Genomic DNA, 15,730 nt, shown 5'->3' with positions numbered 1-15,730 from the left:
AAAATTTTTTTTTTTTTTTTTTTTTTTTTTTTTTGAGGCCTCTCAGCTTCCTTGGAGAAAAATCCTGGGTGAAGGGATTTTTCAGAGACTGCAAATGCTGCATGTGGCTCCAGATGTGTCCCTTGTCCCTCAGGGATGTTCCTGCTGTGGAGGCAGAGTGGAGCTGGCACGGGGCAGGAGAGCAGGGACAGCAGGGGAGATGCTGGATCTCCTCCCCTCCCCATTCCCTGGCTCCTGTTGGAGATGCCGAGCTCCCTGTCCTCCTCCTGGGTGGGACAGGACACAGGCAGTGCCTGGGGGGCTCAGCATTGCTGTGGGTTGAGCCTGTCCCTCCTGCTCAGCCCAGAGCATCTCAGCAGGCACTGCCCCACTCCCACCAACAGGCAGAACCCTCCTGGGGCTGTGCTTGAGTGTCCCCAGCCTCCCTCAGCCCCCAAATCCTCCTTTCCCATGCTGCTGTGCTGGGCCAGCTCTGTGTGAGGGAATGGGATGGGGTAACAGGGCCTTGCAGGGGGTGTGAGCAGGGTGGGTGCTTGGCCTCCCCTGCCCTTCCCCTGGGCACCCAGTGCAGCCCACTGCAGCCCACTGCAGCCCACTGCAGCCCAGCACAGGCTGGTTGTGGGCAGTGCCAATGCTCCAGGGTCACTGGGAACCAGGGGCTCCTTGTCAGGGCTGCCCCATTCCCCAGATCCTCACACCCCAGAGCTCCCCATGCCAGGGAATTTCTCTTGAGGAGGTCACCAGGAACTCTCCAAACTCCTTCTGCCCCTACCTGGTGCAGTCCCTCTCCTGCTGCCCCACAGCCCTCAGCTCTGTGCGGGTGCTCTGGGGCCCACAGCAGGTTCCTCCTGCTCTTTGGGGAGCCCTCCTCAATGGGATGTTTGGAATACCCTTGGGAGCACAGCTGCTGGGCATCCCCTTCCAGTGCCATTAATCAGTCTCGCAGGTAGGGGTTGAGCCAGCTGAGCCCTGCTGGCTTCCCCCAGCTCCCCTGGGCAGCTGGCATGGGGAGGGAAGTCCCTCATGGCCTTTGTGAAACCTCTTGAAGGGCTCACTGGGCAGTCAGGGCAGTTCTGTGTAGCCCAGACAAAACTGGATCAGCCCCTGGTGTCTCAGCCTCTTTCTGCACCCCCAGAGTTTCCTCTCGAGGACCTGAGCTCACCTGGAGCCCAGGTCCCTGCCCAGCTCTGCCACCTCCAGCTGGTGTCCATGCCCCAAGCGCCTCCCAGCACATCTTGGCAGAGTGGGACACCAGCAGAGCTGGCAGAGTGGCAGCCACCAGCACCTCTGTGGCCATGGGGCACTGCCAGCACCTTGTGTGCAGCTGTTCCTGCCTCAGGACCTTGCAGCTGCTCCCCCATTTCCTGCCAAAGCCCGGAGCAAGAGGACTCGGGGGGGACATGTGCAGAGCAGGCCATCCTTGCAGCCACACAAAACCAGCCCTGCTGGGGCTGTGCCTGCCTGCTGGCTTGGCTGTTTGCAGGGTGGCTGTGGGCTCGTGCCTGGAGGGCATTTCCAAAGGGCAGGACAGCAGGTCTTCCCCCGCAGCCAGGATCCCCAGATCTGCATGACAGGCTGGTTGTATCCTGGGTATCCACGGACCATGGCTGAGCTACTGCTGGGGTGCAAATCAGAGCATCACAGAATGGTTTGGTTTGGAAGGGCCCTAGAGACACCAGGCAGGGACACCTTCCACTGAACCAGATTGCTCCAAGCCTCACTGCAGCCCCTCTGTGGCGTGGTGTCCCTGAGCCAGGCAGCACTCCCACCACAGCTCAGACCAGACCAGCCTCTGACCTCTCCTGCCCAACCTGTTGGCACAAATCAGATCCCACCCTCGCAGCAGGCTGCCAGCCGGGCTCGCACGAGGGCTGTGGTGATGTGGTGGCATTCAGAGATGGCACTGGGAGAAGGTCAGTGCGTGCAGAGCGGGCACAGGCTGTCAGCACTTGGCTCTGCTGAGCGCCTGCACGGGGGACAGACGTGGATGCAGAAATGGGGCTGTGCTTGGAGCTGCCTGGGGATGCTCGGCACGGGGGGGCTGCAGAGCAAGGAGGAGAACCAGGAGAAGCAGGAGATCATCCTGGAGTGCTGTGTCCTGTTCTGGCCCCTCAGTTTGGGAAGGACATTGGGATGCTCGAGCACATCCAGAAATGGCAACCAGGCTGGAGAGGGGCTGGGAACACAAACCCTGTGAGGAACCACTGAGGGAGCTGGGGGTGCTCACCTGGAGCAAAGGAGACTCAGGGGTGCCCTCATCACACTGCACAGCTCCTGAAAAGTGCCTGTGCTCAGCTGGGGCTGGGCTCTGTCTCCAGAACTGACAGAACCAGAGCACACAGCCTCGAGCTGCCCCAAGGGAAATACAGGCTGGATATCAGGAAAAAGTTTTTCACAGAAAGAGTGATAAAGTTCTGGAATGTTCTGCCCTGAATTCAGAGAGTCACTGGGTTTGAAGAGACCTTCAAGACCATCAAGTCCAGCCCAGCCCCAGCACCTCAGCTAAACCCTGGCACCCAGGGCCACATTCAGGCCTTGTTAAACACGCCCAGGGATGGTGACTGCACCACCTCCCTGGGCAGAACTCAGCTGGGTGCCCATCTGAGCACAGGCACCTTTCAAGAGCTGTGCAGAGTGATGAGGGCACCCCTGAGTCTCCTTTTCTGTGATGATTCTATGGTTCTGTGACCTCCACAGCCCAACCAGGCCCATGCTCTGGGTGCAAGCTCAGTTTCACCAAACTCCCATCTCCCCCTTGGTAACTCTCCCATGTTCCTTATCTTCCCTGGGGGCACCATCCCCCCTTCCTCAGCTTCCCTGGGGTCACCATTTCCCCTCTCAGCCCAGACACACAAGCACTGACGGCAGCAGCAGCCCCGCCTTGTAATATTTAAAACAATTTTATTCATGAAAATATGCTGTACAATGCACTATACACAGTTCTTTACATTGCCACATACACAAACTCTAATAGCACAACCAAGAAAGTTACCATTGCCTACGATAGATGCTGTGAGAGATGAGACCCTCCCCCCCCGTCTGTACAGTTATAAATACGAGGGAAACGGACCCAAAACCGCCGGGGGAAGCAAACCGGGGGGTCCTGGGTGTCCCCCCACACCGACTCCAGGCAGGGCAGGGCAGGAGCAGGGAGGGAGCTCCTGGCCCCAGAGGGGCACTGGGGCTGGGGGGATTGGGCTGATGGAGAGGGGAGGATGAAGCTCAGTGAGGGGGGTCATGAGGTAGACCGGTTCCAGGCAGGGCAGGGCGGGAGCAGGGAGGGAGCTCCTGGCCCCAGAGGGGCACTGGGGCTGGGGGGATTGGGCTGATGGAGAGGGGAGGATGAAGCTCAGTGAGGGGGGGGCGTGAGGTGGCCTGGTGATTTCAGAGAGGGAACCCGGAGCCTCAGCCAGTGACACAAAGCCCTGGTGTCCCCTTCCCCACACTCACAGTCACAGGGGGGCACAGCCATGCCAGCCACCCCCTGACATGCCAGCCCCACAGGCACTGTCCCAACACCCCCAGTCCCTCACACCACCCACCTGGACACCACGGCCCCACCTGCCCTGGTCCTTTGGTCCCCTGGCAGGGCCAGCTGTGCCACCCACCCCTGCAGCCAGCCCGTCCCCCGGGCTCCCAGCCTGCCTGGGGGTGTCCGTGCCCACCCCGCCGCCCCTCGCCCCGCAGGACGACTGAACACACGACGTTACCAACACGACTGCACCGCACACACGACAACCCCACGGTCACGAACCACGACGACAGCTTGGCCAGGGGCCGTGCCCACGCAGCGGGGCAGGGGCACGGGGCGGCAGGGCGGGCACGGCACACGGGGACACTTCCCTCCTGCTGCTGGGGACACCTCCCTGCTGCTGCTGGGACACAGGGACACTTCTCTCCTGCTGTGAGGTGGCTCCCCTGCCACGCTGATGGCCTGCCAGTGTCTGTGACACCGAAGGGGGCTCAGGGACCCCAGCGTGGGAGAATCCCATCTCCAACTGCCCGGCATGCTGGCGTGCTGCTGGGTCTGTGCCTGGAGGTCAGGTGCCTGGAGGAGCCAGGAACCCTTCCCTTTCTCCCATTCCTGGGGGGCAGAGGTCCCCGTTTGCTCCAGGGCAGCCAGAGCTGCCCTCTCCTCCTGCCTCTGGGTCCCTCACACCCACGTGCTGGACTGGGGGGTCGGGGATTAAATAGCCATTTGCAATCAGTTTCCAAGGATTTGAAAGATGCCTGAAACGAGAGGTGGTGTATAAAAGGAATGCGGTAATGATCCTGACCAAAGAATAATCCTTTTTAAAAAAGCATTCAAGAAAGATTATATATAATAGAATATATTAAATTCTGTACATGATCAAATAATGTAAACATAATTAATTAACTTGTAAGAATGTCTTTAGAGACCGTGCCTGCCGTGTGCCCCAGGTGAAGGTGAGCACATGGGGCTCTTTGTCACAGCCATGTGGGTCAGGAGAGGAGCAGGAGGTGCCACCTGTGGGTCCCCTTGGCCTGACTCGGGGCAGCCACGCTGTCCCCATGGCTGGCTGGGACCCAGCTCCTGCTCCATGGCAGAGGAGCCAGTGCTGGGTCAGGAATGGAAGAGCTGGGCTGGGAATATGTGCTGGTTCAGTGCACTGACCCCCCTGCAAGCCAGGGCTGGGGGTCACAGAGAGCCTGTGGTGCCCAGGAGGAAGAATGGCAGAGCAGAGACCCCACAGAACAGAGCAGCAGCCCCCAGCACCTCCTGCCAGCCCTTCCATCATCTCCAGACCAGTTGTTCCTGCTGGCCACCAGCCCAAACCCCTCCAAACCCTGCTGCTCCTGGCAGCTGTGTGGAGTGGCTGGGACATCCCTGGCCCTCTCCTGCCCCACAGAGCAGTGGGGTCGGTTTGGGGTCCTGACACACAGGACCACATGTGAATTGTGGTCCCCAACCCCATGGAGCCCCTGCCCCTGGCAGGTGGGTGCATCCCTCTTGCTGACAGCTCCTGGATCAGCTCTCCTGGCACTCCAGGGGTGGGCAGTGAGACACTGGGACAGGCATGGTGGCACTGACCCCCCAGGAGCCCCACAGCCCTGGCTGGGGCCCCTGTGGCACCTCCCTGAGCAATGTGGGTCACCCAGGCATGGAGCAGGATGGACCCCACGCTGCATCCAGAGGCCTGGCCACCACACCCCTCCCCTCCTCACACACACACAGCCCCTCCTGGAGGATGGCCCACATCACAGCCCCCAGCTTTCACCTCAACATCCAACACCCCCCACGGCCAAGCCAAGATGTGCCGTGTGATGGGACACAGCCATCAGCATTGCCCATGGCCTCTCTCTCCTCTCCCTAAGCTCGACCCTTTCTTCCTTCCAATGCAAAAACTCAATGGCAAAAGAGTGCATGAAATCAAATAAATACGCCCCCCTCCCCGCCCCTGCGAGCTGCCCCTGAGCCTCCAGCTCAGGGGACCCTCACTGCCAGCAGGACCCCCCTGGAGTGTGCCCAGCCTGCTCTGGGCAGGGGCTGCAGCCTTCCCCTGCATCCTCAGGCCCTGGGGGCTGCCGAGATGCTGCTCCCAGGCTGCTGGCTGCACACCATCACCACCTCCTCCTCACTCTCCGTAAGGGAACCTGCCTGGAGCCACGAGGACACCACAGCAGAGGTGGCCTGGGGGCGTGGGCTCAGCAGAGCTACGATCTCCACCAGGACTGAGGGGCCATGAGCCCCCCCTTGCCCTGGGGCAGGGTCCCCACTCCTGACACTTCTGGCCAGTGGACTCATATCCTAAGGTGGCTCAGAGAAGAGTTCTTTCCTGGGGGGGATGCCTGTGCTGGGGGGGGGTCCCACACCACCAGCCATCACCCCTCTGTCCCCCAGCCCAAGAGCAAATCAAACTGGCACCATTACCCTGGGGCACTGGGACCGTCTGGAAAGGCTTTCCCTTCCTGCTAACCCCCTGGATCTGCCTGGCTCCGGCTGCCTCTCCCAACCACCTGCCCTGTGTCCTCCAGAGGATGCTGGCAGGACCTGCAGACCGGGCACACGTGGGGCTGGGGGTCCTCCCCCATCTCAATATTTGACCCTCCGGTTTGTGTTTCGTGTTCGACCTTAAGCTCAGACTGATGGCTCTCGCCTATCTTAACAAACAAAGGCAGAAGAGAAAGGAAAAAAAAAAGTTAGTCTCAATGTTCCCCTCGTGGCTTCCCGCTGGCGAGCCCGCGCGGGGGCAGGCGTCACCCGGGCACCCAGCTCTGGTTCGTGGGCTGCGGCGCCCCGGGCAGCGCGGGCACGTTGAGCCCGTTCTGCGGCGGGAGCGCCGAGTCGAAGTTGAAGTCCATCTCGTCGCTGTCCATAAAGTCATTGAGGATGATCGACTCCACGTCGCACTCCAGGCTCCCGTTGAACATGTCCAGGTCCAGGTCTGCTGGGAACCTGTCTTGGCCCAACATGGGGGGGTGGACGGCCCCCGGGTAGGGGCCCTGCAGCGAATCCAGCAAGCTCATGTGTGCCCCTTGGTTATTAGCGTAGGAATGCAGGTGCCCGTGGTGCGGCACGGCCGTCATGCTGCACGAGTCACTGGGCAGGCTCATAAGGCTGACAGGATTGGCTAAGGCACTGGTGTTGACCGCAGGGTGGTGACCGGCTGGTGACGGGTGGTACAACGCGTTGCTCTTCATGAGAGAGCCCGGGTGGGGCGGGTAGGAGGACAAGCCCTGCTCCCCGCCCCCGCACAGCAGCGGGTTGTGTCTGTGGCCACGGGCCGGCACCATGGGGCTGGCCTGCGGCAGGGGCAGGTCCCCCGGGACCATGCTCTCCTTGTGCGCGTACGAGATGGAGGAGAGCAGGTCCTGCAGCGAGGCGTTCCTGTAGGAGCTGACGGGCGAGAAGGTGGCCTGCTTGTTCTCCTGGATGGTCTGCATGGGCAGGCGGCGCATGAGGCTCATGGCCGGCTGGCTGTAGATGGTCCCACAGTAGGTGTTGGAGGCGGCCCCCATGCTGGAGCACTTGGAGTTGAAGGTGAAATTAGAGCTCCTCTGCCGCAGGGCGGCCGGGGGGAGCTGCTGGGAGGGGCTCATGCTGTAGCCATCCTGCAGGTCCTCCAGCATGCTCTCCCCCAGGCTCTCGTTCAGGCTGATGGTGCCGGTCAGGTCAGTCAGCCGGGGCAGCTCCACGGAGCAGCGGGCGCTGAGGGAAGGAGACATGGTGCTGGAAGGGCTGGGGTACATCAGCGGGGACGAGGGGGTACCATCGTCCTCCTCCAGCTCGTCCGGCTCGTGGTTGGCCATGATGGGCGAGAGGCGCCCGCTCAGCGTGCTGGCCGTGGAGTTGGCCCGCGTCCGGAAGTCCGCCCAGGCGTCGTACTCATCGCTGGCGTGGGACGCGGGGCTCTCCGACCACTTGGCTTGCTGGGAGGACGGGCTGTCCTCCCCGCGCTCCTGCGTCACCTGCAGCTGCTTCTTCTTGCTGGCCTTGCCCTTGATGCGCAGGAACTTGCTGTTGTTGTCCATGGAGACCGCGCGCCGCCGCGGCGTCTTGCCCGTCTTGCCGCCCTCGGGGTTCAGCATCCACCAGGAGCTCTTGCCGGTGCCCTCGTTCTGCACGCGGATGAAGCGGGTGTGCAGGGACAGGTTGTGCCGGATGGAGTTCTGCAGGGACAGCAAGGACAGGGGCGGGGTCAGCAGCAGGGACAGCACCCCTGAAGGAAAGGGAGGCCCACGGGGCTGGGGGGTACGTGGGGCACCGTGGGGCACCGTGGGGCACCTGGGCTCCATCCCCCAGAACCGAGGGTTTGGGGCTGGGAGAGCTCGGCTGGCAGGTCCCTCCCACATCCCGTGGGTCACAGCCCTTTGCTGCGCCTCCAGCTCTGTCTGTGGCACAATTCCTGTCCTGGCAGGGACAGGGGGTCTCTTTAGCACATCCCAGGGACCCGCAGCAGCCAGGTCAGCTCCCAGGGAACCTTCCTTCCCTGGCAGCAGCCTGCGGAGGGACGAGGTGAAGAGGCAAACATGCAGTGATGGGGTCAGGACCACGCACAGGCCCAGTGCTTCTCCATCCATCCCTCCCAGCCCAAGCCCACCACGCAGCCAGCACATCCCACAGGCTGCTCCCAGCACAGCCAGCACCTCTGTGGAGATCCCAGCTCGCTCCCCACCAGCTCCACAAGCAGAGGGGATTCCTTTGGAGGGGATTCCAAGCCCCCTTCCCTGCCCCTGCCTGGCAGGGATGTGCTCCCCTCAGCACCAACACATGTCCTGTGCAGGGCACGTCAGCACCACCACAGCCCAAAACAACCTGTTTGCACCATGTGAGACCTTGTCCCCAAATGCCTGTCAGGCCAGCAGGGCAAGGGGGCGATTCCTCCCCTTCGCTCTTGTGAGATCCCATCTGCAGAGCTGTCTCCAGCCCTGTGATCCCCAGCACAGCAAGGACATGGACCTGTTAAAGCTGGTCCAGAGGAGTCCACGGAGCTGCTGCAGGGCTGGAGCCCCTCTGGAGCCAGGCTGGGAGAGGTGGGGGTGCTCCCCTGGAGAGGAGAAGGCTCCAGGGAGAGCTCAGAGCCCTTGCAGGGCCTGAAGGGGCTCCAGGAGAGCTGCAGAGGGACTGGGGACAAGGATGGAGGGACAGGACACAGGGAATGGCTCCCACTGCCAGAGGGCAGGGCTGGATGGGATCTTGGCAATTGGGAATTGTTCCCTGGCAGGCTGGGGAGGGGCTGGGCTGGAATTGCCAGAGCAGCTGTGGCTGCCCCTGGATCCCTGGCAGTGCCCAAGGCCAGGCTGGACATTGGGGCTGGGAGCACCTGGGACAGTGGGAGGTGTCCCTGCCATGGCAGGGGTGGATGGGATGAGTTTTGAGGTCCCTCCCAACCCAAACCATTCTGGGATTCTCTGTCACCTGCCTTTCCCTGCTGACATGCATCAAGGGATGCCACCCCAGCTCCCTGTGCCTCATTTTCCCCAGAGGAAAAAGGCAAGATGCAGAACCCACAGAAGAGTCTGCAGCACAGAGACCCTTCCCCAGCTCTTTCCAAAGGCTCGGGGCTGGCCAGTGGCTGCTGGAGAGGGGAGGCACTGCCCCAGCCCATTCCCAGCTGCAGGAGGGGCAGAAGGACGAGGAGAGGGAGGAACCCACGGCAGAGGGGAGAAAGTTTGGTGCTGTTGTGGTGTACAGTGGAATACTAATGAAGAGGCAAGTGAGCTCCAGCCTCATCTATCATATTATGTAATGGCTTACTTCTCTGCACTTCATTTATTTGGAGATTGCTCCCAGGCTGGCTCCTCGCCAGCAGCCACCAAATCCAAGTCTACAGAAATCAATCTCGCACTGACTGATTAAGCCGTGTTTAGAACTAATTGCTCCTTCGTGTGTGGGGAGAATAAATTACGGGCTTTAATTTCACATCTTTAAAATGCAACTGCAGGTATGGGCCAGCCATTAACCCCTTCCTGCACGGCTGGGGAGGGGCCCCAGGGATGGCTGGGACACAGCTGCCCAACCAGTGCTCACTACCTTCAAGCAGAGCACATCAAGCCCTGGCCAGCCTTCCTGGCAGGGAGAGTCCCCCTGACCTTTCCAGCACCTCTCCTTAAGCCACAGGATGATCCAAACTCCCATCCAGGACCCAGCCACCGTTCAAGCAGCAGGGACAAGCACAGCATGTGGTTGTCTCTGCCTGGCAGGGCCAGGGCCACCAGCCAGCTCAGCCCCACAGCACTGCCCTGCACCCACAGACAGTGGGGAGCTGGAGATGCCAAAGCTGGGCTTGCAGGAGTGATGCCCAGTCACTGCTGGCCCCTGGCAGGAGTGGGGACCCTGCCACGGCCACAGTCCCTCGCTGCCAGCACTGCCAGGCCTGCCCAGCACAGGAGGCAGGAGATGCTGCAGCCTGTGCAGCAGGGCTGGAGCTGCCATGCACAGCACGGAGACAGGGGATGGGCTTTGGGCATGTCACAGCTGGATGGGGGTGACATTCAGCATCCTCTGCTACGGCCCCCTCCCACCCCAGAGCGAGCACAGGGCACCCCGCACCCCCCGAGGCAGGAGACGGGGCTGGCAGGGTCAGACTGCCCGAGGCAGAGGAGACAAGGAGAGGCTGCCGCTTCTCCTGCAGCCGAGCTTCATTAAGAGCCACAAGACAGCAGCAATTAAGTGCAAGGTGCAGCACACCCGGCTGTCTCCTCATTAGCACCCCGACACGCTCGGCTGCCCGCGGCTCGGGGCGCACGGAGCAGGGCCGGGGGCTGATTAACAGCAGCCAGGCTGGACCCGCGGCCACCGGCAGCCCCCGGGCATCCACTGCCCCTGGCAGTGTCCCCCTGGTACCCAGGGGACAGCAGCTGCCTTGGCAGAGGGTGCCCTGGGGTCAGGAGGGGATGGTGCCAGCCCCAGGGCCCCCACGGCGCCTTTGGCACCACTCCCTGCCCTGCACCGCTTCTTACAGCACCACTGCAGAGCTGGCCGTGCCCTGTGCCCTGCTGTGCCCCCCGACCGTCCCCTCTGTCCCCCTGTCCCCATGGCACAGCCCCTCAGTGCTAACCCGGCCCCACAGCCCCCGGTGCCCAAACCCCAAACAGCACCGGGCAAGGGCATCGCTCCCACACCCCAAACAGCACCGGGCAAGGGCATCGGTCCGGGCTCACAGCCAGCCCATGCCAGGGGTGACACACTGCCCGTGCCGGGGGTGACATCCAGCCCCTGACAGGAGTGACAGCCAGCCTGTGACAGGGGTGACACCCGTCCCGCGGACCCCAGCACGCCCCCGCAGCTCTGCCGGGGGGCCGGGAATGCTCTGGGGAGCACAAGGCGGGGCTGGAGGTGGTACCAGGGCTGCAGGTGCACCGGACCCCCTGCCCAGCCCTGGCTGGCACCAGGGCAGGACGAGGCTGAGCCCGTGCCAGCCGCCAGCTGCCGGAGGCTTTGCCAAGCTGGAAGACCCCAGTGCCATGCCGGTGCCCGTCTGCCGGGGGCTGGTCCTGCTGCGGGGCCGGAGGGGGGGCTGTGGGCACCCACAGAGCCCCTCACCCCCCCAGGAGCCCTCCTCCGGCGAGCCTCATTGTCAGGGGAACAGGCAGTGTGAAATCGGTCTGATTAGCAATTAGTCCCATTGTAAAAGGATTAGCCGGACCCATTGTTTGGGAGAGTGCCTTGACTGTCAATGGGCAGCTGGCAGCGATGGTGAGGATGATAACGATGCTGCGGAGAGCCGGGAGCCATTCCCCGAGGCCGGACTCCCGAAATGAGCATCGACCCCCGAGCTGAACCTCGGACCCCAAAATGAGCCACCCACAGGGGCACCGAGCCCAGTCCGGGCAGCGCTGCCCAGCCCCAGCCCAGCCAGGGTGCCAGGGTGCCGCCCCCGCCTCGGGGTGCCCACGAGGGTCGGGGTGCGGGGAGTGGGGCTGAATCCCCTCTGCGTGCCCTGAGGAGAGCAGGGTGCGGGGGGGAACGAGTGCAAGAGCAAGCCCTGGCCAGAGGGAGGACAGCAAACCAGGCGCTCTGTGGCCATCCCTGGGACATCCCCTGCACCCCTCTGCTGTCCCCAGCGCTGCCCCTGAGCTGTCACCCCTCTCTGCCCAGCACCACGAGTTTTCCAAGTAAACCTCAACCCCAGGTGCTCCCCACACACCCCCACCACCTGCCAGCCCTGCTCTTAGAGGTCGGGGGCTGTCTGTCTGTCCGTCTGTCTGTCTGTCCAGGCTGCTGGGCCATCCAGCCAAGGAGCCCGTTGGTTGTTACCAGCACCGTTGGCAGGAGGAGCAGGGACAGGGACAGGGACAAGGATGCTAACAAGGATGCCAGCAGCACAAGGACGGCTCCAGGGGTTAATTGATCCTTACTCACTTCTTGCACAACAAAATTGCCACTGCTGGAGGAAATATTCCAGAGGGCAGAGGCTGCCAACAGCCTCAACGGGGCTTCATCCCTGGGGATGATGGACAGGAAAGGTGGTGGCATCGGATACTCCACGGTGACACCGCCAAAAACATCACATACACCAAAAAATTGGCTCAGCCCCCAGCCTTGGCACGGCCACTGAGCAGGGCCCAGGCCTGTCTGGGGAGCAGGTGGCACACGTGGCAGTGCTGCCCACGCTGGGCATGGCAGGCACCCCGGATGCTCCTGACAGGGACGGATGGCCCGTGAGGACAGGAGGGGACCCCTGTGCTGTGCCACAGGCAGGCAGCTGCAGGAGACCCCACCACCTTGTGCCTGCAGGGCATCAGTGCACCCCACATCAGCGCACCCCACATCAGCCCAATCTACACCATCCCGACCCACATGAGTCCAATCCACAGCATTCTGACCCACATGAGCCCCACACCAGCCCCACACCGTCCTGTGCCACACCAGCCCCACACCATCCTGACCACATCAGCCCCACATCATTCCCATCCACACCATCCTGGCCCACAGCAGCTCTCCCTGGGTGGGTGAACCCAGCCAAGGGAAGCCCATGGAGCCAGGCAGGGGTGGCAGGGGTGGCTGTAAATCCAGCCCAACGTGTGCCAGGGCTCCTCCAGCCCCACAGCAGGATCCAGCCCCACAGAATCCCACTGGCCTCTCTGCTGTGAGCAGCCCTGGGAGCTCCCCACGGCCCCAGGCACACGGTGCCTTGCTGGGCAGGAGCAGCTCCTGTGCAGCCCCACAGCTTGCCAGGGTGTTACTGCCCCACAGAGCCCCCATGCTGCCCTCCACGGTGCCCTGCAGGCACACAGCCACCCCACAGCCGGCCCTGGGCACTGCCCCACACACAACCCCCACAGCAGCCCTCTGTGCCACCCACTCTGTGCCCACAGCACCACACAGCAACCCCCCTGCACTGCCTCACCAGCTCCCTGGTGCCCTGTGCCAGCCCACAGCCAGAGCTGCCCGGTGCCCCACAAGCTCCCTGGGCCCCTCAATGCCCCATAAGCCCCCCAGAACCCTCAATGCCCTGTAAGGCCTCCAAACCCCTCAATGCCCCATAAGCTGCCCAGCCCCCTGCAGTGCCCCACAAGCCCCTCCAGCCCCCCTCAATGCCCCATAAGCTCCTCCAGCCCCCCTCAATGCCCCACAAGCCCCTCCAAGTGTCTGCGGGAAGGGCACGGCAGAGGCAGGGGGAGGCAGGGCTGGGGTAGGGGGAGAGGCAGGGGCAGGGGGAGGCAGCCGCCCCCCGCCGCGGGGGTCTCGCCGGCGGCGGCGAGCGGAGGCAGCGCGTTCGGGTCAGCGCTCCGGCTGAGCAGAGCGGGGCTGACGTGCTGCTAATTGAACCAAATGCCCATTAGAGCTGCGAGGGGCAGGTGGCTGACACGCGAGGAGCCCAGGGCGGCACGGCCGGAGCATCCCCGCCTCCCCAGCGCCGCCGGCAGCTCATTAGGGACCGCTAATCACCCCGAGGTGTGCGCACAGCCCAGGACAGCTGGGCATGGCGTGCTGCAGCCCGAACCCCCCCTGAACACCCCACGCTGGCCCCTCTGTGTGCCACCCCGCCAGGGCCCGGGCACGGGTCCAGCCTTGCCCCGAGGGGCACACGCACCCCCACGGTGCTTGTGGCTCCAGACAAGCTCCGCAGCCGGGGATGTGGGAGCGGGGCTGGGGTCCCGCATCGCGGGGCCAGGCTGTGCCACCCCCTGCCCTGTCCTTCTGCCGCTCCGCGGCTGGGGGTGCGTGTCCCACAGCAGCCTGCCCTGGAAGAGAGGCTCCAGGGAGGAAAGCAGCACCCCGACCCTCTGCCAGGACGGGCCGGCCCCAGCCCGACCCCCAAACCCAGTGCCCGGCTGTGGCTGCCCGGGCTCCGGGCTGCTTTCAGAACCAGTGAGGGGCTGTGGAGCTGGATGGGTCCCTGCCGTGGTGCCCATTCCCTGCCTGGCCCATCTCCACCACGCATCCTGGTGGTGCTCAGTGGGTCCAACTCCACTGCAGCCCCAGTGCAGCCCCCCTGCACCCCCTGGCACGGAGCTGCCCTCACCCCTCTGTGCACCTGGCGGCTGAAGTTGTTCCACGGCTGCCCCAGTGCCCCCCTTCCCCTGCTGACCACAGGCAGCCCCCAAACCCACCAGAGACACAACTGGCAGCCATGAACCACCCCCTGCTCCCCACGCCCCCCAGCAGCCCCCTGTGCCCAGCACCTGCTGCACAGCCCAGGGATGAGGGGCAGGGCAGGGGGAGGCTGCCAGGGGACCCACGCTGCAGCCTCCCTGCCCCTGGCCTGGCACAGAGTGCCAGGGGGACACCCCAGGGGTGAGACCCCCTGCACCCCCCAGCCCGGAGGGCACTCTGGCCCTATGGGGACACTCCTCGCGCCCAGGCTGGAACCAGAGTGCCAGTGTGTGTGGCAGAGGTGACACACCTGGCCCAGCCTGCCTCTCCCAGCCCTGGGACTGTTGCTGTTGCCATGGCAGCTGCTTTATTTTAGCCAGCTGCCTTCACTCCGTGTCCCCTTCAGAACCAAGAGCGTCCTCCCTGCCCTGGGGAGAGCCCAGGGAGCCCCTGCAGAGCCCAGGAATGGCTTTTCCTGCAGCCCAGGGGGGACAGACACAGCACCTCTGTGGTCAGTGGGTCACACCATCTCGGCCACCAGGTCCCCGAGAGGTGGCTCAGGGGATGGGCCAGAGAACCACAGAATCCCCCAAGCTGGGATGGACCCACCAAGATCAACAGTCCAGTGCAGCTCCTGGCCCTATGGGGGTCTGTTGATCTTGTTGGGGCACAGACACCCCAACAACCCCAACCTGTGCATCCCTGAGAGCACTGTCCAAACACTTGGGCACCTCAGACTGGGGGGAGATGGATGGATGGATGGATGGATGGATGGATGGATGGATGGATGGATGGATGGATGGATGGATGGAGACAGAATTAGGACTGGTACGGAGTGATTTCAGTGCTGGGGGAACACTTGCCCAGTCAATCCAGCTGCCACAAACACTCCCTCTGCCCTGGGCTTCTCCTGCTGGGGCCAGAGCAGCCCCAAAGCCACCCTGGTAGTGCTGGGGCTCAGAGTGACACCCTCTCCTCCAGCACAGCAATTTCCAACTGGTTCAGGACAGGAGGGGCCACAAGAGCAGGTCCAGCACAGCTGGGAGAGGTCTCATCACCCCACAGTGTCTGCCCCAGCCCTGTCCTGCCCCACCACCCCGAGGGTCTGTGCTGCCCACCCTCCAAGGGGGGACCTGAGGGGCAGAAGAGGAGCCCGGGGGTGATGAGAGGAAGGCAGTGATCCCTGTGCAGCCTGTGTGCAGAACCACACCTCTGCCAATCCCCAGCACCCCTGGTGTCCCACAGGCTCCCCAGAGGGCTCATTAGATCAGAGCAGGGCTGAGGATAATGAGCAGGCACACGCTCCCCTCTGGGGACACGGGCAGGGCTGGGGAGCTGGGGACCCCCCTGTGGGACTGGGGGATGTGTGGGGAGAGTCCAGCCTTTCCCACTTCCTGCAGGAGCTCCTGCTGGGCACACAGCACCCAGCTGCAGCTGCCCTGGCACCAGGTGCCTGCCAGGGACACAGGCAATGGCACAGTGCTGGGCTGGCCCCCCACCCTCCCTGCCTGGGGGGTCACTGCACACCTCCCAGGCTGCAGCTGCCACTGCAGGGCTGGCAGGGGACAGCCAGGACCCCTGCCCACCTCCTGCCTGTCCTGTATCCCTGCTGGAACGTGCCAGAGGGATGTTCTAGGAGCCGGTGTGCTGCCCATCTCAGCTCTGTGGCCCCGGCATGGGCACTCCCTGCTCACCCTCAGAGCTGGAAGCAGCTGAGCCACCTGC

General features: G+C 63.5%; 1 protein-coding gene across 1 annotated transcript in view; it reads right to left on the bottom strand.

Moving 5' to 3' along the window:
* Nucleotides 1–3,250: 3,250 nt before the first annotated feature.
* The window catches only part of FOXO6 (forkhead box O6), a 36,474-nt gene continuing 23,994 nt past the window's right edge, over nucleotides 3,251–15,730 (bottom strand). Inside the window, exon 3 of the mRNA XM_041417542.1 lies at nucleotides 3,251–7,632. Within this exon, the coding sequence (XP_041273476.1) occupies nucleotides 6,220–7,632 (1,413 nt within the window). The 3' untranslated portion in view covers nucleotides 3,251–6,219. The remainder of the gene's footprint in view (nucleotides 7,633–15,730) is intronic.

Source organism: Onychostruthus taczanowskii, unplaced genomic scaffold (assembly GCF_017590055.1).
Source record: "Onychostruthus taczanowskii isolate IOZ18803 unplaced genomic scaffold, ASM1759005v1 scaffold56, whole genome shotgun sequence".
In the NCBI taxonomy this organism is placed as follows: domain Eukaryota; kingdom Metazoa; phylum Chordata; class Aves; order Passeriformes; family Passeridae; genus Onychostruthus; species Onychostruthus taczanowskii.
Note: the sequence above shows the minus strand (reverse complement) of the source record. Positions and strands in the feature narration are given on the sequence as shown.